General features: G+C 41.0%; 1 protein-coding gene across 1 annotated transcript; it reads right to left on the bottom strand.

Annotated features, from left to right (window-relative positions):
• Positions 1-957: 957 nt before the first annotated feature.
• LOC106065738 (uncharacterized) lies at positions 958-21,033 on the bottom strand. The gene is made up of 6 exons (XM_056044261.1): positions 19,791-21,033; positions 16,945-17,139; positions 14,404-14,615; positions 12,809-12,905; positions 11,490-11,641; positions 958-10,117 (listed from the first exon to the last, which is right to left on the bottom strand). Exons 1-6 carry the CDS (start codon positions 20,463-20,465, stop codon positions 1,558-1,560), a joined length of 9,891 nt encoding a protein of 3,296 aa, XP_055900236.1. The 5' UTR covers positions 20,466-21,033; the 3' UTR covers positions 958-1,557.
• Positions 21,034-24,123: the final 3,090 nt, after the last annotated feature.

Genomic DNA, 24,123 nt, shown 5'->3' with positions numbered 1-24,123 from the left:
TGTTTTTAAAGAGAAAAAAATGTATTTAATACGCATATAAGCGGAACGTAATTTAAAACAACAATAATAAGTAGTTTTTCGTATTATCGCGTTAACTGCACCAATAGAACACAAAACTAAAGTAGTTGTTTATTTTTACGAAATGCTGTTTGAATAAGAAATTGACCCTTTACAAAACAATCAGATCAATTAGATAATCATTATATGACATCAGTTAGGTCAGGTTCACATCTACTTCACCTTCACCTGTCCCTTGGTCTGCTGGACGGTTGGGGCACCACACAAGATCTGTAAACCTTCTTTCTCCATTCTTCTTTGTCATATGCCTTTGAATGAATTTCATTCTGATATTCTTTCCAAAATTATGAAACCTACCTTTTTACTTCCCTGGGTGGACAAATTCGGGGGATGATTCTGAATTTGTGTTTCCACACAAACTGTCTTTGTAGCCTTGTTAAATTTTATTATTTAACTATTTCACTCAGTACCAGTAATAATTGTGATATCTTATTAAGAACAGCTGCTGACCGGGAAAAAATGAAAGGATTCGTCAACGCAAACTGTCACTGCAGTGGCGTAGCTAGAGTGGGGGAAGGAAGGATCCACGTTTGAAATTACCCCTACATCCCCCACTTGAGGGGGGGGTATTAAGTGTCCGAAATTTGTTTTTTACTTTAAATATTACGCCATAATCTCATGTCATGATGTCGAATGTCAAAATGCAGGAGACCCTAAAGAGATGAAGCCCCCCGGGCCCCAAAATCCATAGCTACGCCACTGTGACACTGCACCCCTACGAGGAAAGTCAAGGTACTGATGATGATGATGTTGATTTACCATTTCTGCTGAACAAAAACACCATGTAGATATAGAGATTCATCTCACAAAAATTAAAGGAAGAAACATCATTTTTAATATAAAAAAAAATAATAGTAAAATTAAAACAAAGCTCAAAAGTTTCAAAAGTAAACTGCTTTTAATATCTCTCATTGTGTATATACTATATATAATCCTAGCAAAAACAAGGGTTCCATTCTAGTGTTACAACTGAAGTAGCAAAATAAAAAAAAAAAGAGAAAACATTATAGATACAGACATTAACATTTTGAAAGCAGAGAAAGATTTTTAATTCGCTGTATTTAACATTCAATATTCTGGTGACAGATTCACACCTGTTTTGACTGAATATCACTGGTTTTAAATCAACTATTTATGTCCACATGTGATGGTGATGAGGAGATGCGCTACAAACTAGCATACTATTAACTAAGGCCTTAAAGGTCGCTATTGGTAACGTCACAATCTAATGGTGTGTATTATCACTCAGGGTCTGGACTTCTCAAAACATGAGATCAAAATGTCCAATATGTTATTGCGCCGTTCAAATTGGTCTTTGACAATTTTACGACAATTATTGTATCAAAAAACTATTTTTTTTAAATAGTGTAACTCAGTGCCTATAAAAGCATAGAATATAAGTCGTGACCAGTAGATATAATGCAGTTTTAAATACTGTCTTAAATATTTCTTCTTCTTTCTTGTTTTTTTTTTATAAATTCACTTTTGAGTTTTCTTCTGTTTTCGGTGGCCCCTGAGAAGGGAATCACACATCTGAATGTCTTTAAGAGACCCTTTCTTTTGAATGTTGGTTAAAGTCCTTAAGCTTTGATTTCTGATCTGCTGACTACTATTCTGGTTAACTGTGTTGTTTGACCTTATACGCATTTCTACTGCAGGGCTTAACATGGGTTTTAGGTTAGTTTTCAATCCAGCAGTGTCAGATTTGTTAAAGAATGCCACTTCATAGCTTCTCGGGATACCTTTATAGTAACGAACGACCTTAACGAAACTTTCTCCGGCATTGTCGCTCCGGATTTTTTTGTTGGAAGTTGGCAGCAAAGGTTTGCTCTGATCTCTGCGTAAGTTTCTCAGTGACGAGGACGTCTCTTTTCCCAGTGCTATTTTCGCCTCGTTGTGGTGAAATTTCAAACAGTCGTTTCGAAAACCGGTATTACCGGTTCTTCTCAAGTTATCATTTAGATCTGCAAAATGCTCCAGCTTTTCGGCGAAGCTTACCTGCTGCTTCTTTTCCGACACTAGTTGCCGTGCTGAGCCGGCAGTTCCGATAGGCGACTTGGTCCTTTTCAAACAGCTCTGTTTCCGTGACGGAGTATTAGTCCTTAGAGCAGAATTTGATGAGCATAAGTTTCCAACAATGTTGGTTCTGGAAAATGGTTCGTCGGTATTGGTTTGGGTTGCAGAATTCGCATATTTTAAAGTAGTTTTGGATAAAGCTAGATGCCCTGATTTGATGCTGCTGCTACTCTTGTTGTTCTTTTCCGTCTTACTGCTGCAATTAATTGTGAGACGCGATCTGTTCTTATTTGTGTGTGAAATGGAATTTTGTTTTTCGAAGCTTTTAGGACATTTGTTGATAAAGTTTATTTGTATACGGCCATCTTGATTGCTGCCAGAATATTGTCGAGCTGCTATTGTGATACCTTTTGCTTTAGTCATTACCGGCGCAGCTTTTTCAACATTGTTACTTGTTTTGTTTAAGGTTTTGGAGGACTTAGTCATGGGGCTGGCTGTAGTGGTAGGTGCATTGGCTGTCGATATTTTAAGGTTAGTCTTCAGTGGTTCTGATTTCTTATTTTTGACAGCATCATTTGAGAGAGGGCGTGGTTTTGTAGATTCTTGATGATTTGCCATCTTGGTCTTGCTGAATTTTTCAATTCCTTTTTGGTCTCGGTACACTGCTTTTTTAACATTGGAATCTACACTTGTAACTTGCGTGTCTTTCTGAAAAGCATTTAGTGTCTTTTTGTCGACCGGGTTCCTTTTTACAGGCATATTTTTAGATGATGGTGGATTGCTTATGATTGCAGCTTTAAAAAAATCACTCTGAGAAGTGTTACTATATAAAGCTTTATTTGGATGACCAGAAAGGCGTTTCCGTGGGACAAGGCCAGCAGAGGGAAATGTTTTTTCAACCGAAAATCGTTTTTTGCTTTCCAGGGATTTATCTTTATTAACTTTCCCAGACAGCTCTTTTTGTTTGTTTGTTCCGGATGTTTCTACGTTGAGCACAACTTCCGGATCGAACATTTTGTTCCGGAAAACACGTTTTTTTCTACGTCTTTTTCGTCTTTGACCCGATCTGAGATGCTTCCTAACGTTCCTCTTTAATCTGTAAGCAAAAGGATAACTTAATAGAAACCTCTCGATTGAGCTGTCATTGACCTCTTGCGAGGCATCGCAAAAGGAATCATCCTCGATTATCTCAGGAGATTTAACTGTTTTACTGCTTGAGGGGAATGTCCTTTCTTTTAGGCATTTACCCAATGGCGTTTTCGGCGTTACGTCTTGGTCATTTGCGGCCAAACAGAATCTCTTATTTAGACTGTTGTTATTACTAGTGGTTTCTGAGTCAGGTGACTTCTTGTTTGGGCGAGTAGTAAAAGCGATCTCATTGGCTCTTTCATCGATCTTTCTCAAAGTATTTTCAACAACTACTCTATTTTGAGTAGCCGCCGATGAACCGGATGTCAAACGCCTCTGGATAAGCTGGGGAGTCAACTTACTTGTTCCCCTTTCAGAGTCCCTACATTCGTTTTGGAGAGCGCAGTTATTTCCTTGTAATCTTGTGGAAGATGACACCTCCAAATCGCGGGGATCACGCCTGCGTGGGCGACGTCTTCTTAACGCTACTATAAGGGAATTATACCTGCTTAATGCTACATCTGTTTGGCTGGAGAATTCATCATTCCTAGCACATTGATGCTCTTCAGTGTTCAAAGATGACCTTTTATAGATTGTTGTGCTGCCTTCTTCTTTATGCATTCTTTTAGTCTTGATATTTTGTTTGCTCTTTCTGTTAATCTCTTCTTCTGTAGAATTCTCTTCCAAGTCTTTCTTTGCAATACAATCATTCGATACAGTCGAAGATGAATCTGACACATATTTTGCACAGTGAGGATTACTTTGCTGTGCGTCATCCGCCGTCTTCGGCGCAGAAATGTCTGGTTTCAAAGATGTGAAGCTTTGGCAAAACATAAAAGCATCATTGGTTTCGTTGTTAGAAAAAGGCATTGGGTTTAGATCTCGTTTAGTGTCAAATGCAATGTGCATGAATGAAGATTCACCAGAAATCGACTTTTCGCAAAGGCCAGAATTTTCTTCGACCACACTTTTTGGTGTCATTTGTCGCTTCACCACAATGACATCGTCTTTGCCTGGGACATTTGTATGCTTTTCTTCAGAGTCTTCCTGGCTAACTTTAAAAGCTGAATTTCTTTCTGAGGCCCAGTCAGGGTAAAAATCCAGCTTGCCCTGACTACTCAAAGACTCGCTAGGGGAACTCGGTAAAGAAAGAGACGCACAGCTCGCTTCGCGGGAAAGAGAATTCGGAGTGTTGGCAGGTCCGTAGTTCTCCTTTTCACTTGAGTCGTGAAACAAAGCCTCTCTGTCGTTACAATACTCCACAGCTTTTTGCCTAATGTGAGCCTTTTTGTCTCCAGGGTACATACTTTGGTATGCATACATTAATCTACTCATTTCCGCTGGCTCTGGCCTCCCAGATGAATCTGACACAATCTGATGCCTTTCTCTGGCGGATTTCGGAGCTTGAATAGCGTTGTCCTTGTCGTAAACAGAATTGTTCAGGGAAATTTTTGAACACGAAAATCTCTCCTGGGCTGTTTCGGCGTCAACATAATCTTCGTATTTAGAGGCACAGAGAGGTCCGTGAAAATAAACTGTTTTCTTAGAGTTACAGCCACGATGTTTATCAAAGCTCTCCGGTGCCTGGGCTACGGCTGCAACTGTTTCTTTTGGATTTAAATCTTCGCGTTCACCATCGGTGTATTCACAACGATACGGCCCACAAGCTGAGTTATTCCGAAGTGCATCTATTTGTGTATCGTCTGTTTCATTTATTTTCATCCCATAGTGGACCCCATCAACAGGGATATGTTGTTTACCTTGAAAATCTACTGGTTGATCTTTTCTGTCAATACTTTTCTGCCTACTTTGATCTGTCCTTAGGTAATTGACATTAGTTTGTATCTGATTTGTTCCATTTTTGATAGTATTCATGAGCTTAATTGGAATTTGAGATGATTTTAAACAAAGACGCACAGAATCGTCTCTAATATAAGGAACCTGATTTTCTACATTTCCTATATAATGTTTGTTTTTATTGAAATATTGTTGCTCTTTCCCTTTTGATTTTTTAGCCTGAGGTGTCCGAGGCAACAATTTAACGGATCTTGAAATGACTATCAATGCTTTATTGAAACCCGACTGTGTACATAACATTGATAATGGATCTACCACTTTTTTCAAACTAGATTCATGAAAGTCATTCCTTTTCACTTTCGTCACTTCCGGGTAATTAGCATTTGTGTACGTTTTGTTTTTCTGAAGAGTGACCATCTCCTCTGGCGCTGTCGTGGCTAAAGACGACACCTTCCTCGTCGGATCTTTATTTGTCTGGGCTGACATTGAATCACCAGTGTTAGAGTGGCCGCTATTTGTGTGATCTCTAGTGAATAATATCTTCTTGGACGCATGTTTGAAATGTTTTCTCTCGCTGATATTTATTCGCTCGGTGTCTTCTTCATCTTTGCATTGATTTAACTCTGGCTGTTTAGAAAAACGTTTAGAATTTAGTGGTATGTCTGAATCTGAATATGGCGCGGGTTTTATTTCTTTGCCTCTCATTTTCTGGTATGTTTTGTAGTTTTTAAAGCTGCAAACTTGTAATGAAGAATCATCAGATTGATTAAAACGCACTGGCTTTAAGACTTTGCGATGGTTTAGGGGATAACTAGGAATTGAAATTGTATTTCGACAAATGTCTTTTCTACTTTGTTCGGAGCTCGTTTTAACCAAGTTCGGGGCGACCCCTTTGTTTTTCAATGTTGCCGTCTGCCTCATTGAATGTCCTAAGGGAAAGCCTTCGTTGGGAACGTGTTTGAAAGCACTTGAGCCTATGCATGGTGCTGGCTCATTCACCGAGCTACGGCACTCCCAACCAGGAGGCTCGGAGTGTAACTGTGGATAGTCTGATGTTCTTCTGAATGGTCGGAGAACTCCTGGTCGTAATAAGTGCGCCAAAGACTGAAACCCCCTAGGACACGAAAGCTCTTTAGTATCAACGCTGTGATATCTAATATTTGTCAAGCTTGTGACCTTTCTCAATTTAAAACTTGATAATGGTTTCACAGAGTTGGATATTGTCCATGACTTGCTTTTGAAAAATCTCAATCTAGACTTGTACTTATCTCTTGACCTGACTGAGCTTATCACGACTTTTATAACGCTTTCTAGTTCCTCTTTTTGGTCATTGTCAGACATGTCATTGTCATCGGCATCTGACAAAGACGTTTCCGGTGTTTTTGTTGATTTTTCACGTTGTAAAGTTTCAAAATCGTTTTTTCTGTTTCTGTGTTTGTGTGGTTTTGTCTGCTTAGAACTGGCCCGCTGGCAACGTATGCTGTTGGGCTCTGTCAGCTCTGCGGCTCCTGTGACGTCTCTGCTCCCGGAGTCGGGGCCCAGAGCACTGTTGTTGAAGTTGAGATTGTTTTCCGTCATTAAACTCAGCCCCCTTTCAGCTCCGTTCATTTCGAGAGGATCGTCATCGATAGGGATATCCTCCCAGCCGTCATCGCTTGCCTGTGGCTTCACCTTGTGGTTGGTGTTTGGCCGAAGGTCTTCATCGGCCTCGAAGGCACTGTTAATGTAGGACGTTTTCATGTGAGCGATAAAAGAAGTACCTTCGTCCACGGGGTCTCGGTCCCAAGAAAGTCGTTCACGTGAAGTTGTAAGTCTGTTCTTACAAAACAGTTTTCTTGTCACCTTGCACTTGGAACAGACGTAAGCTTCATGCCTACTTTGCGCCTTTGAGATAGGTGTATTGTTATCTAGGGATAAATCATTCGTACGTGATATCGTCTGGTTAGATCGGGAACCGCCATCTTCACTAGGATCAGTACAAAATTCATCATCTCTACAACTGACAAAAAAACCAAATTTGCCCAAATAAGGGGAGTAATCAATGTCTGTATTTTGAACCCTAATACTAACAGTAGTTCTCTCCCTTTGAGCGGATTCATTTGAAAAACTATAACCTACATTACCATATGAGGATTCCGAACGGGTTACGGAATCTTTAGAAGCAACCCCTGCGTTCTTTCCAATCTTTGAAAAAAGTTTCTTTCTAGAGTTTCCGGTCCAAGGGTGATTCTTCCAAGCGTTCATCACTGCTGTTTTGTACGCGATTAATTTCTTGATGACTCTCGACTCCAAGGAGCCATCAACAGAAATGTTTTCTTTGTGTAACTTCTCGGATTTCTTCGTCACGCGCTGCTTTTGAGCTGTGAGCTTGTCCGAGTTGGTCTGTTCGTCCCGAAATGTGCTACCTCCACCAGGAAGTGAAACCCGTTGTCTCCCCTTGTTGACGTAATTAAATCTGTACGCGCTATACAAAATCACTCTTTTTGGGGGTGCGGTCATCTTTTTAGAGCTATGCAGGTTATTTTGAAGTGCCTTTGGAAAGTTGTACTCTAGAGTAAAATGCAGCGAATTGTTGTTGCATTCTTCTCCAATGTTAGAACACTTAGGCTTATCAACATTGGATATTTGTTTACAATTTGGTCTCACGTTTTTACTAGTAGTGTTTTCATGAGTATTAGTATTCTTAACATCTGGGTTTTTCAGGAACGATCTACATAAATTGCGCCCGCCGTCCAGAGGAGGTTTCTTCAAAGTTTCCCGAGTGCGTGGTATTGGGTCATCTTGTTCGTTTCCGTTGTTTGCATTCCTGTTGGATTTGTCAGTAAATGTGTCGTTCTGTTTATCCAGCTCTCTTTCTAATTGCGCTAACTGCGTGTCGATCCGCGTGTTGTCGTTGAATGACACGATGCAATCAAACCTCACCTTTTTCGTAACCTTGTTTATTCTGGCCGAGTCTTGGGCCGAGATTTGGTCGTAGCCCCCATAGAAGTCCTGATGAAGAGCTCTTGGGTCCAGCCCAAAGCCAAGAGTGTCACGGTTAATAAAGTCGCTGCTGGAGTCGATTCCCACGAGCGAGGAAATGTGAGCGTTGATCACGTGCTGGATTTGGGTTTCCTTTTTAAGACTGCTCTTTAGAGGACGACGTGGCCTGCAGACGACAACGGCGCTTTCGGAAAAATGTCTGTTGGAAAATTGTTCTTTGAAGCAACTTTGGCAAGCATTGTCGTCGCATTCACAAAGCTGAACTCTGCTGAGGTCCTTATCGGTAACCTTATTATCCTGCATGTTTAATTCTGGTGTTTTGTTAGTACAAAGTTCAGAGGAGTACAGACACTTTGGTATTGTCTCTTCCTTCGACAAACCCTCTGTGTTGCTCTGCGAGTCGTCTCTTAACAATAGAGAGTGTTGTTCGCAATCGTCTTTCTTTTCTGGTGAATTTGAACGCCCCTTTTCTCCTTGGGGTCCAAGAAACGGAGCATTAGCATATGACACGCAAGGAGATCTTTTTTTTAAGGCATTATTTTGCTTTATGCAGACTTCTTGTGAGATACCGTGTTCATCAGCAGTCTGACTTCTGCTTGGATAATTTACTCTAGAAATATTTGTGTCATAGCCTGCTCGATTATCTGACGTATTCTCCTTTGGCACCGTGAACAATCCAGCAGTTATTTCATACCGCCTTAGTCTGGCAAATCTTCTGAAAAAGGCTTCCGGTGACTCCCTTGAAGGCGTGCCATCAGCATCCTTTTCTTGATCTTCGTTGCTGTAAGTCTCAGGATCAGGATAAATTGGCTTGACTGCACATATCTTGACAATTCGATTGTGCAGATCTGCACTGCTAATGAACGGATCCATGGCGTCATATTCGGAGCCCTCGAACTCCATCTTGTCTTCGTTCTCCCTGGCGCCCTCAGCCTCTACCTGCCGCTCATCGATCGTCTCGCAGTTATTGTAATTAGTACCTAGAGTTTTTCGCTTGGGTTTGGCGTACTTGTTAATGAGCTCCGACACCCGGAGCTCTTGCGAGCTGTTGAGGTGAGAGGAGCTACCCACCAACCCATGCTGTGACTTTGTTAAGTGAGGGATCTGGAAGGCCTCGGGATCGTTGAACTGAAACGGTGATCTATTTTGTGGCCTAACGTTTGAAGTCGTCTGCCTGTCGTCACCAACCTCCTGAAAATTGTCTTCTCTCGCAAGATTAGAGAATGCGTCGTTCAGGAGTGCCCCTTTCATTTTCCCTTCCATGTTCTGTCCTGAACGATCAGCATTTGAAGTCATTTTTGGTGATTGTTGGAACTCTTTACTAAAAGCGTTGCATGAATCATCCAGTAGTACTTCTCCGCTTAAGAAACTTGAATCTTTGTCCAAAGGCTCTCGACAATATTTTGCTATCAGACCCCTTTCCACTTTAATTTCGGTGATTTGGCGGCCAAGTTCTTGCAAGTGCTTCTCCAGATACTTTCGTTCTGGTGATTCGGATCTAGGCTCGCCTCTTTCTAATTTTCCATCTTTTAATTTCACGTTCCTTGGTTCATCCGTGCTCATCACGAACGTTCGGTGCGCCTCGCCAGAGCTCGTTGTGTTTTTAAACGCGATCCCTTCATGCCCTTTTTGAGAGTTCGATTCTGTGGTTGTCTCAGTCTGGGACGATTTTTCGATGGATTCTCTATCTTTTGTAGAGGCACTGTCCAACTTAGCTGTTTCTCTCTGGAAGTGCGCTAGGGGAAGATTGTCCTGAGCATCAACCGATGACATAGTGAGATTTCCCATGTTTCTCTTCGGGCTGGCGTCGTTGCTGGAATTCAAGCTAGAGTTGTGAAGGGATTTCGTGTGGTTTGCATTTTTGGACACACCTTTTCTATTGTTCTTTGGCTGCTGGATTTCTACATCTGTGATGGACTCAATGCTAGCGCTACCTTCAGAAACGTCAGCCGAATCTTTGATCAACTGGCTTTCGTTGAGGTAGGAGTCCTCATGTGCCGATTTCTTGTTTAAGTCTCCAATTGGCGTGCTACGAAGCAGTTCAAGGGTCAGCTTGCTATCTCTTAGAGACACGGCACTTAGAAGCTGAAAATAATTTTTCAGAGCGTTGTCGTACCTGAAAAGAAACGTAGATTAGAACATTGAAATGATACATGAAAAAAAAGGTATTTCAATTATAAATAAGTAAATTAAATTGGTCATGCTGGTTAATAGATACATAAATATTCCAATATGATTTTTTTCTAAACTAATTATACAATAATAAGAAAAAACATAACATCAAATTAAAAAAAAAAATTGTAAAGACGGTAACACTATGGATATTACGTGTAAGTTTCGATTTGTTTAAGCAGGTTTTCGTATTTTCTAAGCAAAAAAAAAATGCAGTAATAGAGAAAGAATAGAAAACGATATTGTTATAAACCTGGTGGTGGCACAGATATGGGTAGTGGTGTGTGTGTAGTCAGCCGACACAAATCGCCCCAGGCCAGCGCTAGACGAGCGGTCAAGGGGGAATAGGGTTTCCGTTCTTCCTTTAGGTGCTCAGCAAACACACCTCAGCTCCAGTCGGGATTTGACAAAGTCAATTTTTTAAATAATTGAAAGAATTGGTAAAGTACCCCTTTTAAATCTTGCGATTTTTTGGGGGAAAATGATGTAAAGCTCAGCTGTTTCTATGGCCAATGATTACGAGTAAGTCATGTGGCCATCACAACGTCAATCCACTTTTTCTTCCCCAAAGTATGTCAGGTACCCGAAACCCAAACCCCTAGTCCTTTGAACCAGAGGCCCTCATCCCTACTCAGCCACCACGCTCCAAGATAGTTGAAACCCTTGTTGATGTCCAAGGGCTGAGCCGAAGGCTCTTCGAGCCCTAAGTTTGAAAGAAAACCTGTTTGGACGCCAAACAGTAAAAAAAAAAAAAAAAAACTGTGAGAACACAGTTCTGTTTGAGAGAGACCCGATTCAATGCCTATGTAAAAAAATTGCTGTTTCCAATGCCTTTGGCCCCCGACGCATGCTTGGCTGCACATGGCCGAAGGCCGAGGGCACCGGGAGCCTCCGCCATTTTCCTTTGTTGTACCAAGCTAGCTGTGCGGGACCCGCCATTTATGTAACGGTCCCTTTGAGGAACAGCGCATGGATGTGGGACGTGTTCGTGGGGACTTTTTTACAACCCCGCCCGTGCAATGAGTGGACTCTCGTCTACCCGTGGGCATCCCCACGGGAGACTTGTGTTGCTACCCATTTAGCCTAGCCACTTCCTCTAATGGCCGTTTCCACGCGAGCGCCACGATGAGGCAGGGCAACGTGCTCGCGGTTGAAACCCACATGAATGTCTTGGTCTCTGCACGCCCCTGCGCCTCACTTCCGCTGAGTAGCTGAGAGATGAAACAATCTGGACGTTGTCTGCGTGAAGGGACTGATGACCTGTGGCGTCAACAAAGTCACTTTTGGACCTTACTAAACAACAACTCAGTTCCCACCTTGTTCGGTGCTGATGAAAAACGTTGAAGACCTCCAGAAGTTTGTCCCTGTAAATGAGGTCGTAGTCTGAAATTTCCATCTGGGCCGACTTGATGTCCGATCTCAGCTGTTCGAGGTGACCCCTTAAGAACTCGGCTCGTAATTTGAAGTCCTAGAATCAAAGAAAAAGATATTTGTTTTTTTAATTTAGAAAAACTCGACTGAATCAAGATCGTCTTCTATTCATATTGGATCTGCTGTCAGGGCATATTATTGCCGCGTTAAACATGTAAAGATTTAACTTGGCCTACATTTTACTGACAGAGACATGAGGTCAATAGCATCACTTTCACAAACTTGGAATAGAGGTATACGATTAACCAGACACTATTAAGTAGTAGAATCGAGTTCCCCTTTCAGACCTTGTGGTCTATATGACAGATGTTGTAAAGGTAATCTGTTTCTGTGGCCTACGATTAACGAAGATATCATGTGGCCAGCACAACGACCAACCGCCTTTACTTTTCTCCAATTAATGTCTGGTACCAATTAGAGCTGGGTGGATTCAGAGGCGCACAGAGATCCCGAAATTTCAAATCCGGGTCTTCACCAGGATTCGAACCCGGGACACCCTTCTCAGAAGCCAAGCGCTATACAGCTAAGCCACCGCGCCTTCCACTATTATGTATTCAGAGCCTTCATTTTTCAAATTTTACTAACATATATGTTTTCAATAGCATTGATATCCAAACTACGGTGCGCGGGCCATGTCCACTGTACACCGCTCCGCTTCTGGTCAGTTGCTGTCTTCATGACCCAATCCATGGCTAGCAGAAACAGGAAGGGAGAAAGTAAACAGCCTCGTCTCACGCTTTTTTAAAACTTCCGCGGTATTTAATTTCATACATGTACACTACTTCTGAGTTCGGACAGTATCAAAAGACATCCCCTGAAACTTTCATCTCCTGAATAAGTATTTCCCATTCTCTTAATAAGTTTTACATGCCCACTGTTTACGACGTCAGGAGCTGTGACGGGGCAACGAGCTATAGGTCTACACAGGTAGTGACGTCGCAGGTCAGTTTTGAGTAGCAAAAATAAGCCTAAGGCGTTAGAGACGGACGAGCCTTTCAGAGTTATATGTCACGGTATATATAGGCTCAGGGCCCCACATATGACACATGCCCAGGGCCCCACGCTCCGATAAGGTCGCCACTGCAGTAGTCTCCAAAGGGTCTGTCTGTCCACGCTGTCAAACGCCTTCTCATATAGTCTATTGGCATTGGTGCATAACAAAAATAAACGCCTCAAAACAAGCGCCATATTTGTATGTACTCGCCTGCAATTTGAAACGGGCTGAGACTTCTTCCCCGTGACTTTTGGACTCCAGAATTTGCGCCTCGGCTTCTTCTAGCTGGGAGGAAGCAGTTGCCAGTCTGGAGGAAAGAGGACACACAACTAGAGTTGCAGGATGAATAATAATCTTCCTTATTAAAGGCTATAGATCGTTTCATTTTGTAGTCTTTAACTCTTTCTCTCCGTAATTATTTTCCATGATCCGACGGAAATATTTATTTTTTTCTCATTTGCGGTTCACTTCCCTGTTATGATTTAACTTCTAAAACTTTTTTTTTAATCAGAAAATATTTTATTTGTTATAGAATTGAAGGGAAATGCATTCTCTTTATATAATACAAATTAATGTTTATAAAAAACATAAATTAATTAAATGTGGTCAAATCAACGATGGTATCGTCAATTAGGAGAAAATGAGTTAATTCTCGATAGCGTAAGTCGTGCAAACGTTTAGAGATTTGCTGCTTGAAATGGTTTAAAGGTTATGGCATAAACTCACTATTAGGGTCATACTTTGCCCATTTTCTATTCTCGAATGTTATCTAGATGTTTGATTGTTCTTGTGAGTGTCTGAAGAATTTTCTACGATAGAACATATTCGTCGAAATGCTCCTTCTTCCCTAGTGCCACTAGACAATGGAATGGGTTGCCCGAATCAGCCAGGAAAAACAACTAACCTACTTGGGAAAGTTTAATCGTTGTATAAAATGCATCCATAGATTGACACATGAAATATGTAGGACGTAATTATCTTCTTGTTTTGAAGCAACGTCCGCTAAGCTAAGAGTTGTTCTTTTATTTTTTTTCTTTTGTAAATGTAGTTACCCTTTTTTTTTTTACAATTCCTCTTATCAGCTTGCAAACTCCTTAGCGAAACACAAACCTGATCGAACACGAATCTCGAAAACGGCTCGAACAATTTGTAAATGTAGTTACCCTTTTTTTTACAATTCCTCTTATCAGCTTGCAAACTCCTCAGCGAAACACAAACCTGATCGAACACGAATCTCGAAAAAGGCTCAAACAATTTGTAAATGTAGTTACCCTTTTTTTTTACAATTCCTCTTATCAGCTTGCAAACTCCTCAGCGAAACACAGACCTGATTGAACACGAATCTCGAAAACGGCTCGAACAATTTTCCTGGAAATGTGACAGTTTAGGTATATCTTTGGCCACACAAGAAAATTTTCAGAATAAGATTATGCTAGAACTCAATTCAGTCTAAAGACAATCTCTATCTTGAGCACAGGAAGAGTTAAGTGAGTAAATAGACGTTCAGGAATATTTTTACAATACCTCTATTCAACTCGTAACTTCGTGGAAACTTCCTTGAACTTTCTGGGTGGAACCTACTAGTTCATTATTTTGGTAGTTTGTGGAACACCTATTCAGGCCTTGCGGAAGACTAGGGTTCCAAGGGACACAGTTTGGGAAACTGCTCTGGACTATTACCAAAATGTGTGTTAGAAATCCTACGACATCAACATAGTAAGATAATGTTCAACATTGTTCTTGCAAAAATAAGAATAAACCCAGAAAAGCTTGCCGAGTCCTGAACTAACGTAAAACTCACTCACTGTGTCTGAAGAAAGTCAAACTTGCTGGTCAGTCGTATCCGCGGCCGGCGAATGTCTTCGAAGACGTTGCTGGCCTGGAGGAAGCTCATGCCGTCCCCGCCGAATTCCTCAATGTCCTTGTGGTGCTCGTAGTCGTCCCGTAGTGTAGAGCTCGACTCCGAGGCTCTGCTCATCACATACTCCATCAGCTCTTGGTGGCTGTTGATGGATTGCTGCAGAGGGGGTTGAGAATATCGGATCACTCTTGGTGTGACCTAGTGTTATAGAGTGTGTGTGTGTGTGTGTTTCTATGGTGGCGGTGGGAAGAGGTTAGTTATTGGTTGTGAATGATGCAACATACTTGGCACTGTCGTCACTTGGTCTTAGTTAGGACAGACGACTCCGGATCGTGAGACTAAAAGGTTGTATTACTGTAGATAGATTTTGTTAAAGAGTATTGTTACTAAAGTCTAGTACGTTTATTTAATTTTATATTAATTTGATTTTGTTTATATTCTAAATAAAGCTCTATTTAGTTTTTTCACAAAAGGAAGTTATTTCAAGTTTTTTTTTAGTTAATATACATTACGCATACAACGGTTTAATTTTGTCTACCAGCAGTTTGGTGCTACAAGTCAACGACCGGTAACAACACCTAGTGGGTAATAGGCGCAGCTTTTTGTCTACCACGAAGAAGGTTTCGTATTCCGGGGGGGGGGGGGGGGATGGGCTTTTTTTTAACACGGCGACGAAAGAATTTTTATTATAGAGTTTGACATGTTTAAACATTTGTAATATTTGAAAATGTGATTGATTAATGTGTTAGATTTTTTTTACATTGTTGTCGAACGCTCGCTCCAAAAACATGAATCAAACTAAAGAGTGGTAGATCTAGTGAAGAACCAGGACCTATTGAGAGAGAGAGAGAGAGAAGAGAGAGAGAGAGAGAGAGTTATGGGAGCTGAGGTGCCATATTCTATGAGCAGGAGAAAGCGAAACAAAAGGGCTAAGATTATGTTCAAATAGATATGGTAAGCGTGGGCGTAGCCAGGGGGGAGTTTGGGTTCAACCTCCCCCCCCCCCGAAAAAAATCCTGGCTATGCACATGGTGGTAAGTATGAAAGTTAAATGTCTATACACTGGTCCATAGTTTGTTGAAGGCCCTATACGTCTTTATTGAAAAATTGTTACAATGGAATGGAATGGTTGATACTATGTATTTCAATAGTATGCCGGGGATGTTTGTTTAGGTGAGCAAATAAATTGTTGGAGAAAGTTGTCGTTTGCTAGTACTAACACGTGATCCCATTTGGCCAATGGCTGGTGATATGGGTTAACTAGGACAGAGGAAGACAGTGAGCAAGTGAGGTAGGCAACCAATCATGGAAGAAGACAAAAAGTTAGCAATAAAGAGAGGTAGCCTGTCAGGGAGAAAGACAAAGAGGAAGAAAACACGAGAAAGACAATCAGGGAGGAAGACATGGAGGAAATCAGACCTGAAGTCAGGAAAGTAGCCGGTCAAGAGGGAAAACTGGAAGTAAGGCATTCAGGAAGCAAGATAGTCAGGAAGCAAGATAGTCAGGAAGTAAGATAGTCAGGAAGTAAGATAGTCAGGAAGGAAGATAGTCAGGAAGGAAGACAGTCAGGAAGTAAGATAGTCAGGAAGTTAGATAGTCAGGAAGTAAGATAGTCAATAAATAAGATAGTCAGGAAGCAAGATAGTCAGGAAGCAAGATAGTCAGGAAGCAAGATAGTCAGGAAGCAAGATAGTCAGGAAGGAAGACAGGCAACTTGCACCCTGTCACATAGTTCAACAGCAGTCAAAATATTGGACACACCTGTTGAAAAAGCTCAGTTGGTTTGGAACCATTACTTATTATGCATATAACATCAAAATTAAACAACTTAACGAGGCTATGACCGAGACCGTTATCTGTCTGACTCTCCCAGACCCCCCCCACCTCCAGGAATTTCAATATCGACTTCTCTTCAATGTCTTTTATAGCTATTTGAAATGAATTGTTTTTTGTTGTTTTTTTACTAAATACCATCCTTACACAAATAAATAATTTTCTTTTCATTTTTAGATAAGCCTAAGCAGTCTGAAGCTTTTATTACACAATTACAGTATTAGTATTAGTACTCTTATTATTTTCGTAAGTAATTAGATCTAACATTCGTAGTTGAAAAAGGACCGGATTTAGACTGATAAGGCCCTAAGCTCTTTGAGATATAGGGCCCCTTATGGGTTAGCTTGGAGGAAGGAGGTCGGGGGGGGGGAATCAGTCACCTTCAAGTAGGTAGCAATGAAGGGAGGTAGCCAATAAAGGCTATGCCCATATTGTTCACGGGTAATTTTTTGTTTGCTTGCTCTGTCTTCAATATGATTGAAAGTATCCCTGACACACCTTTATCGGGGAAGATGGGGGGTAGGGAAGGAGTGGGAACCCTAAACTAAAGCTAATGGTGCCTTTAAGTAAATCTAACGTAAGCTGACAACAAGCTAGGTTCAAAAGGTCAACATTAATGTCGTCACGGAAGTGGGCTAAATGTTCTACAGACCTGCATAGCTGTGCAGTGTGCAGTGAGGGCGTTGACGTAGACATTGTGGGCCTGGGCTTGCTGAGTCACGTAGTCTCTGAGGTCGCCGAACGCTTTCCGTATCCACGCAGGCGCTTGCGTCTGCTCGGCGGTCAAAATCAGTGACGTCAGACGCTCGGCTTTGGAGGACATCTTCCGGTTTAGCAGACTATCAAGCTACGTAGATTGGAAAAGACCCAGAACGATGTGCTGACACTTAAGCCAACGATATCACTATTATGATATGCGCTTCGCACTGTCATCAGTATGGCCCAGAGTTCGAGCCCTGTACGCCGTCATCCCCAGACGTCCCTCACGACGTTTGGGCTTGGACGTAATAATTTTCATTTTTAATGGAACGTCTTAAAATTGTAAAGACGTAACATAAAAAGGTGTTGTTTATTCTATACAGATGACCAACTTTTATAAGAGCGATTTATAATAACTAATGAATGATAGATTTTAAAAGAATTGAACAAACCCCCCCCCCCTTAACCATTTTTCCACACCGCCCCGATAAAAATTCTGGTTGAGCTTATGTAAATATCTACGTAGAGTTATAAATAAACTTCTAATAAGAGGCCTATAATTCTGGTTGGGGTTATGAATATATATATATACTAAGAGTTTATAAAATTCTAATGATAGGCTTATAATTCTGGTTGAGCTTATGAATATATTTACTTAGAGTTTATAAAATTCTAATAATAGGCCCTATGTCTATGGATCAAGACTTAAAAGACTAAAATGAACGTCTATACTTTTATGTCACACTTAAATCATAAATACATGTAGGAATAATCGCTGACGTAAGTGTTCAAGATATAGAATGTCATAATATTATATTCCAAAAAAAGTCAGAGTGTGTCCATTTTGCAATTTTCGTTCTCAAAGATATAAATAAGCTGTCGAATTTCTAGGAAAACCGTTAGAGCCGTTTTTGAGATCCGTACCCATCCAGGTTCCGTCCATCAATTTAAAAAAAGCTGATAAGAGGAATAGTAATTAGGGCTGCCAGATAGCTACATGCCCAGATGAGGACAAAAAGAGGACAGACCTTTTCAAAGGAGGACTACATGAAATAACAACGTAGACTAATCTAAATCTACAAGGTTTAGTTAGACGAAACATGTCGGTAAATCAAATGTACATTTTATTTACTAAACAACATACTTCTCAGATTTTCCCACAGTAGTTCATTCGAGTAAATTTAGTTTAAATGTGTAAAACTCCATGTAGGATAGTTTCTTCAGATTGTGGAGGCAAGGTGGCCGAGTTGTAAAACCGGTGGCTTCCGAACCGGGGGTTCCAGGCTCAAATCCTGGTGAATACTGGGATTTTTTATTTCGGGATCTTTGGGCGCCTCTGAGTCCACACAGATCTAATGGGTATCTGACATAAGTTGGGGAAAAGTAAAGACGGTTGGTCGTTGTGCTGGCCACCCTCGTAATCCATGGTCCACAGAAACAAAGGATCTTTATATCATCTGCCTTACTTATTTTAAACTTCAGATTATGCTTTATGGGAAGATGATACTCGGTGAATCAAAGGATACTCTATTGAATCTATTCTATCTTTTGTTACTTGTGCGTTGATCAGTCATAACGCATTTTGAGCGTTAGCATTATGCCAGAAAATATCAAAGAAAAAAAAAAGGATCTTCAGAATTGAAAAAGATCAGTTTTCCTTTTATAGCCTAGGATATATGAGCACCTTATCATGAAGGCAGTTGTCAAATATCATGTCAACTTTCTGCTATTTATAAGTAACTTTTAGTTTACATCAAGCGTTAGGAAGGTTTGCTGAATAATATTTCATTGCATTATAGACCTACACAATGGAGTGAAAACCAGACATGTTCACACTGTAGGCCAATGGCTGCCGCTCAAAGAATATGACTCAAAGGTGTATACGTCCTCATTTTGCCGGACATCTTGGTTTCCGAAACGAGAGCTCTCGGGTTCGAATCTAGGCGAAGGCTGGGGATTTTAAAATCGGGATTTTTAGGACGCCCCTTAGTTCACCTAACTCTAATGAGAATATGACATTAGTTGGGGGAAAGCAAAGGCAGCTCTTCGTTGTGCTTGCCACATAACATCCAGCTCGTTAACTATTTGCCAAAGAAACAGATGCCCCAAAGATCACAAGGGTTGAAAGGGCGTACCCAGGCACATCCCTCCCGTTGCTGATTGGTTATTAGTCTTTGGACACGCTCAGGGCGGAAGGATTGGGTAGCCTTGGCTCATTGGAGCATGCTAATCAAGAGACTACCTTCTCACATAAAGCAGGTCCATGCTAAAAGCTGCCAGGGACACCTGCAGATCTTAGAGGTGAGAAATCAAAGAGATGAAAGATTAAAGAGGTAAATGATTAGAGTGATCAAAGTGATTTAAGAGATCAAAGATATCAAATAGACAAAAGAGACTTCAGAGATAAAAAAAAAAGTTCAAAGATATCAGAGACCAAAGATATAAAAAAAGACCATAGAGTTTTAAGAGATTAAAAAGACCAAAGATATAAAAGAGACTTAAAAGATAAAAAAGATCAAAGATATAAATGAAACAAAAAAGATTAGAGGCATAAAAAGATCCAAGACACAAAATAGACCAAAGAGATCAAATAGGTAAATAATTAAAAAGATTAAAGAGACCAAATAGTTAAGAAATTAAACGGATCAAGACAAAAACAGAAAAAAGTAAAAGGGATAAAAAATCAAAGAGATAAAAGAGATAAAAAGAGATAACAGATCATTATGATAAAAAAGATAAAAGAGATAAAAAGAGATAACAGATCATTATGATCAAAGAGATTAAAAGAAAACGTGATACCTTCACTTGCTTTTTCATTTCCACAAAAATCCCCTGCTGAAGTTCGGTGTAGGTGTCTATCACTTTCAGGTGCTTCAGGCAGTGCGCGTACCAGTCCGACTCCTTGGAAACACGAAAGATCTCCGCAATGTCATTCGCATTATCATCATCCTCCGGCCTCTTGTCACCCTGCTGGCCTTCCGGGTGATGTGCGGGGATATCACTGCTCACAGCCGAGATGGGCATGTCGCTCAGGTTTCTGTTGAACTCTAAAGCATCTTTGCCGTTCTCAACAGTTGCCTCGCTGTCTTGTTCCAGAAGCCCGTGGGGATTATGCTTAAATTTGTCCAGCCAATGCAGCTTTGAGCCCGTTTTACCCTGGGGCTCGTAGGCGGGTAAAGGCCTTCCATTAGACTGCGCTTTGTCCTCCCTAATGACCAGTGGGAGCTCCCTGTTAAGGAAACGACCGTCTGGTCCCAGGTTGGCTAGCCAGTCGACATGAGCGTTGTCCGTGAACTGCCCCCGCACGTCATTCCCAATGCGCAAAGCCTGGGGGGCGTCTCCAACATTCATGTGAATGTGGGACGTCAGAATTTCGTTTGATCGCCGCCTTTGCATAAAAATGTTGTCTTCCTGCCAGTCATGCAGAGGCCTCCATTTCTGCACTTTCACGCGATTATCAGAATTTAAAGGCATTTCTTTAACGGCTTTCAAAACAGAATGTACAAAAGATTACGATAGAAAAAAAAAATGAACCTACATTGTAATACTATTGTTTAGTATTTCAATTTTAAGTTATACGCCAGTTGTTTTTTTTATCCCGCCAAAAGGACCACGAGAATTACATTTTTTACAGTGCACTAACCCTCTTCCAGTAGTCTAAAACGCAACGGCTTAGGAACTTGCAAGAGAGGATTCATTCTGTAATGGTCTGTAAGTATCAAGCACAAAATGAGGCAAATAATAGACAAATGTGTTGGCTTTACAATAGTTCCCTAACATTTCTGGTGGCCACTACCGAAATTGAAAACAAATAGTGACAGATTTCTAGACCTAGATCTAAATCGTCTGTAGACATCGGTAAAGTACAGTAAGGAATCAGTCAAAAAGCAATTTTAGAATTTAATTAAAAGCAATCTAGTAAAACCTGAGCCATTGTGATCAAGACGTTTAGAGTTTGAAAAGTTTTAGAGAATGGAGTTTTTTGAAAAATAAAAGTTGTATTTATATAGATCTAAGTTAAATTGTGAGTATACAGAATATTGACCTATGTTTGTGTTCAATAATTGTGCTGTAGTGTTCAGCACCATAAAATACGAATAAGCGCTGAGTTCAATGTGTGCTTTTATCACAGAGCTATTTTGCCAAAAGCGGTCTTTTTTTTTTTTTTTTTTTTGGTGATCTGAAAGGTGGTCGACGTAACAGAAAACGCTTTAAAGACCAGCTTAGGCGCTAACTTGGCTTAACTGGCATAGAAGAGGCACCTGGATACATACGGCTTCAGAGCGAGACAGTTGTAGGCCACTTACAAAGGCCGCGGGATACACATTTAAGGCCAAAAGAAAATTCGCTGCCGAGGACAGACGTAGACGGCGAAAAGAAAATCTAAATCGACCACCGGCTGACAATGGTTATGCCAGCGCTGGATGTGACAAAATTTGCAGGTCATAGCTGGGGCTGCGTAATCACTGGAAATAATTCATTCCACATTAATCTTTGGACTTGAAGAAAAGCCTTATTATTATTATTATTATTATGTTAAAGACATTTGTTAGAAACGAATGAGTATTCATTCTCTGACGCTGCCATGGTCGAGTTTCGTTAAAGGGAAATAAAATTCATCGTGGTCCCTTTATCAGTTTCCGCCCTCTGACAGGCAACGAGAATGTTTCTAAGAATGTTAAGGGCCTTGAAGGTATCTGTGAGGTCAGTTGTAATTATCTCCTTGGTTGATATAACAGTGGGGTATATTGTTATTTTGGATTTATTATTATTGTTACTATTATTATTATTACATTTAGAAACGAATTCATTCTCTGACGCTGCCAGGGTCGAGTTTCGGTTAAAGGGAAACAAAATTCATCGTAGTCACAGTAACAGTTTCCACTGAGGAATTTTCTGGTGATGTGGCAGGTCTGCTGCAGTACCGCCCTCTGACAGGCAACGAGATTGTTCCTAGGAATGTTAAGGGCCTTGAGGGTATCTGTGAGGTCAATCTGAATGGGATCTTCATCAGTGCCGTCGACCTGTACAATGCGTCTGTATCTAAAAAAGTAGAGACAGCCTCCAGGTTAAGGCCAACATCACTTTTGCTTGCCTCTAAATGAGAGAATGGGGAATAGGCTTCTTCGCCTTCCTTACCAAAATGAATGTCTATGTATGAAGCAGTGGTTCTCACCACATTTACGTATGGCTGTAAGACCTAGATGCTCTATACTTTATAGTAAGCAACTAAGCCTCATCGAACGCCTCAAATGTGCCTTCTCTCCATTACAGACACCCGCTGACAAAACTAACTGACAAATACCATGTTCTGCTGAAGGCTGGTAAGGACAGCTTAGAACAGAGATGTGCACACTACGGCCGGTGTGCCAAGTCCACCCCTAGGAGAAGTTCCATCCGGCCCGCCACATTCACAATGAAAAAAATACACATTTGTAACACGAGTTAAAACATTAAAATAATATTGCATCAAACATGTTACATGTCTATCTCAAAGACTATAATATGTTGGATACTTCACTTCTAACTATACACAATAACATTCATTATGTATCAATGACCGATGATGAAAGGAAACCAAAAAAAAATCTGAAGATCTCCGAAAGAAATAACTCGGTTAAAAGACGGTAGAATAATATATATATGAAGCATCAAACCTACCTTACACTAGTTGCAAATATGATCTAGAAATATATACCTAGCTACAGGAAAGATTATTGAACGACTTCTTCACGTTTCAAACCGCTGTGTCGTGTTCATAATTTTAAATAATGAAAGTTCATATTGCCTCCAGCCCACGAAAAAGAAGATGAAATAAAAGGAAAATGTCAAGAGTCTGTCGTATTTTCAATAAGCGTTAACATTTAACATTGTATAATAGGGGGCGTTTCCGAACCCGGGGTCCTGGGTTGGAATATTGGTAAAGACTGGGATTTTGAATTCCTGTATTTTCAGGACGCCCCAGAGTTCATCCAACTCTAATATGGGTGCCTGAACGGGGAACATAAAGGAGGTTGGTCGTTGTGCTGGCCGTATGACACCCTGCTCGTTAACCGTTGGCCATAGAAACAGGTGACCTTAACATCATATATATGCCCTATACATTGCAAGGTCTGAAAGGGGAACTTGACATACACTAGCCCAGCAAACTCGTAGAGTGCAAGAAATTATAGGGGGTGGGTAGGGCATTCAAAGCGTAAAACAGCATTCGAAAACAGGCTCTGGACTGGGACCCTAAGGGGAAGGGAAAGGCTGGGAGACCAAAGCACACACGGAGGAGATCGGTTGACCAAGAAACTAAGATAGCAGGATGGTATGGACCAGGGGTTCTCAACCTGTGGATCGCGACCCCTTGGGGGTCGATTGACGATTTGCCAGGGGTCGCCTAAGACCATCGAAAATGTGGATTGTTATTGTCTATTATTCTATTGCTGTATGTGTGTGTGTGTGAGGGGGGGGGGTCGCGGCAGAGTGGGGGATTGTAAAAAGGGGTTGCCGAGCATAAAAGGTTAAGAACCGCTGGACTATGGACCCAACTGAGGGGCGTGGCCCAGAGCTGATTGCGATAACGTAACAGGCCTACTGCTGTCCGGTGTGGACGTCTACTACGACTTCTTCAACTATCCATTAGTCCTTTGAACCGTTGGGGGCCCCACACAAGATCTGACAACCGTTCTCCATTCTTCTCTGTCCTTTGCCTTGGATAGAATTTCATTCAATGACAGGCCTATCCATTCTTTGATGTTGTCTTCCAGGGGCGGACTGGCTATATGTGCATTTGGGCAAATGTCCGGTGGGCCGGTACCCAAATGGGCCGGTAGGGCTACCGAAATGGCCTGATCGAAGTCACTATGGCACATATCAAGTTGTTAAAGGTTTTATAATATTCTTATTATATTATTATTATTATTATTATTATAAAAAGACCTCTGGGCATCGTGTTTAAAAAAGTCTTTCATAGGCATCACAGTGTAATACTATTTTAACACATTTTCCGAAAATAAAATGTAGCATGTAGACAGTGCTACTAGTAGACTTCATCTTTTTAGGGCCTACATAATTGCTGATTTAAAAAGACGCTTTATTGCTTATTAAGATATAGAGTTCACTGTGTACATGCATATCGATACAT

Source organism: Biomphalaria glabrata, chromosome 10 (assembly GCF_947242115.1).
Source record: "Biomphalaria glabrata chromosome 10, xgBioGlab47.1, whole genome shotgun sequence".
Classification (NCBI taxonomy): Eukaryota; Metazoa; Mollusca; class Gastropoda; family Planorbidae; genus Biomphalaria; species Biomphalaria glabrata.
The sequence above is the reverse complement of the archived record's forward strand: the minus strand, read 5'-3'. Positions and strand labels throughout refer to the sequence as shown.

Bases quoted from the DNA above. Each gene is read 5' to 3' on its own strand.
- LOC106065738 (XM_056044261.1), bottom strand. From the start codon at position 20,465: ATGCCTTTAAATTCTGATAATCGCGTGAAAGTGCAGAAATGGAGGCCT. The intron at 14,616-16,944 runs GTCTGTAGAACA...CCCCCTCTGCAG, and splicing joins CACACTGCACAGCTATGCAG to CAATCCATCAACAGCCACCA. The intron at 12,906-14,403 runs GTGAGTGAGTTT...TCTTTCCTCCAG, and splicing joins TTTGACTTTCTTCAGACACA to ACTGGCAACTGCTTCCTCCC.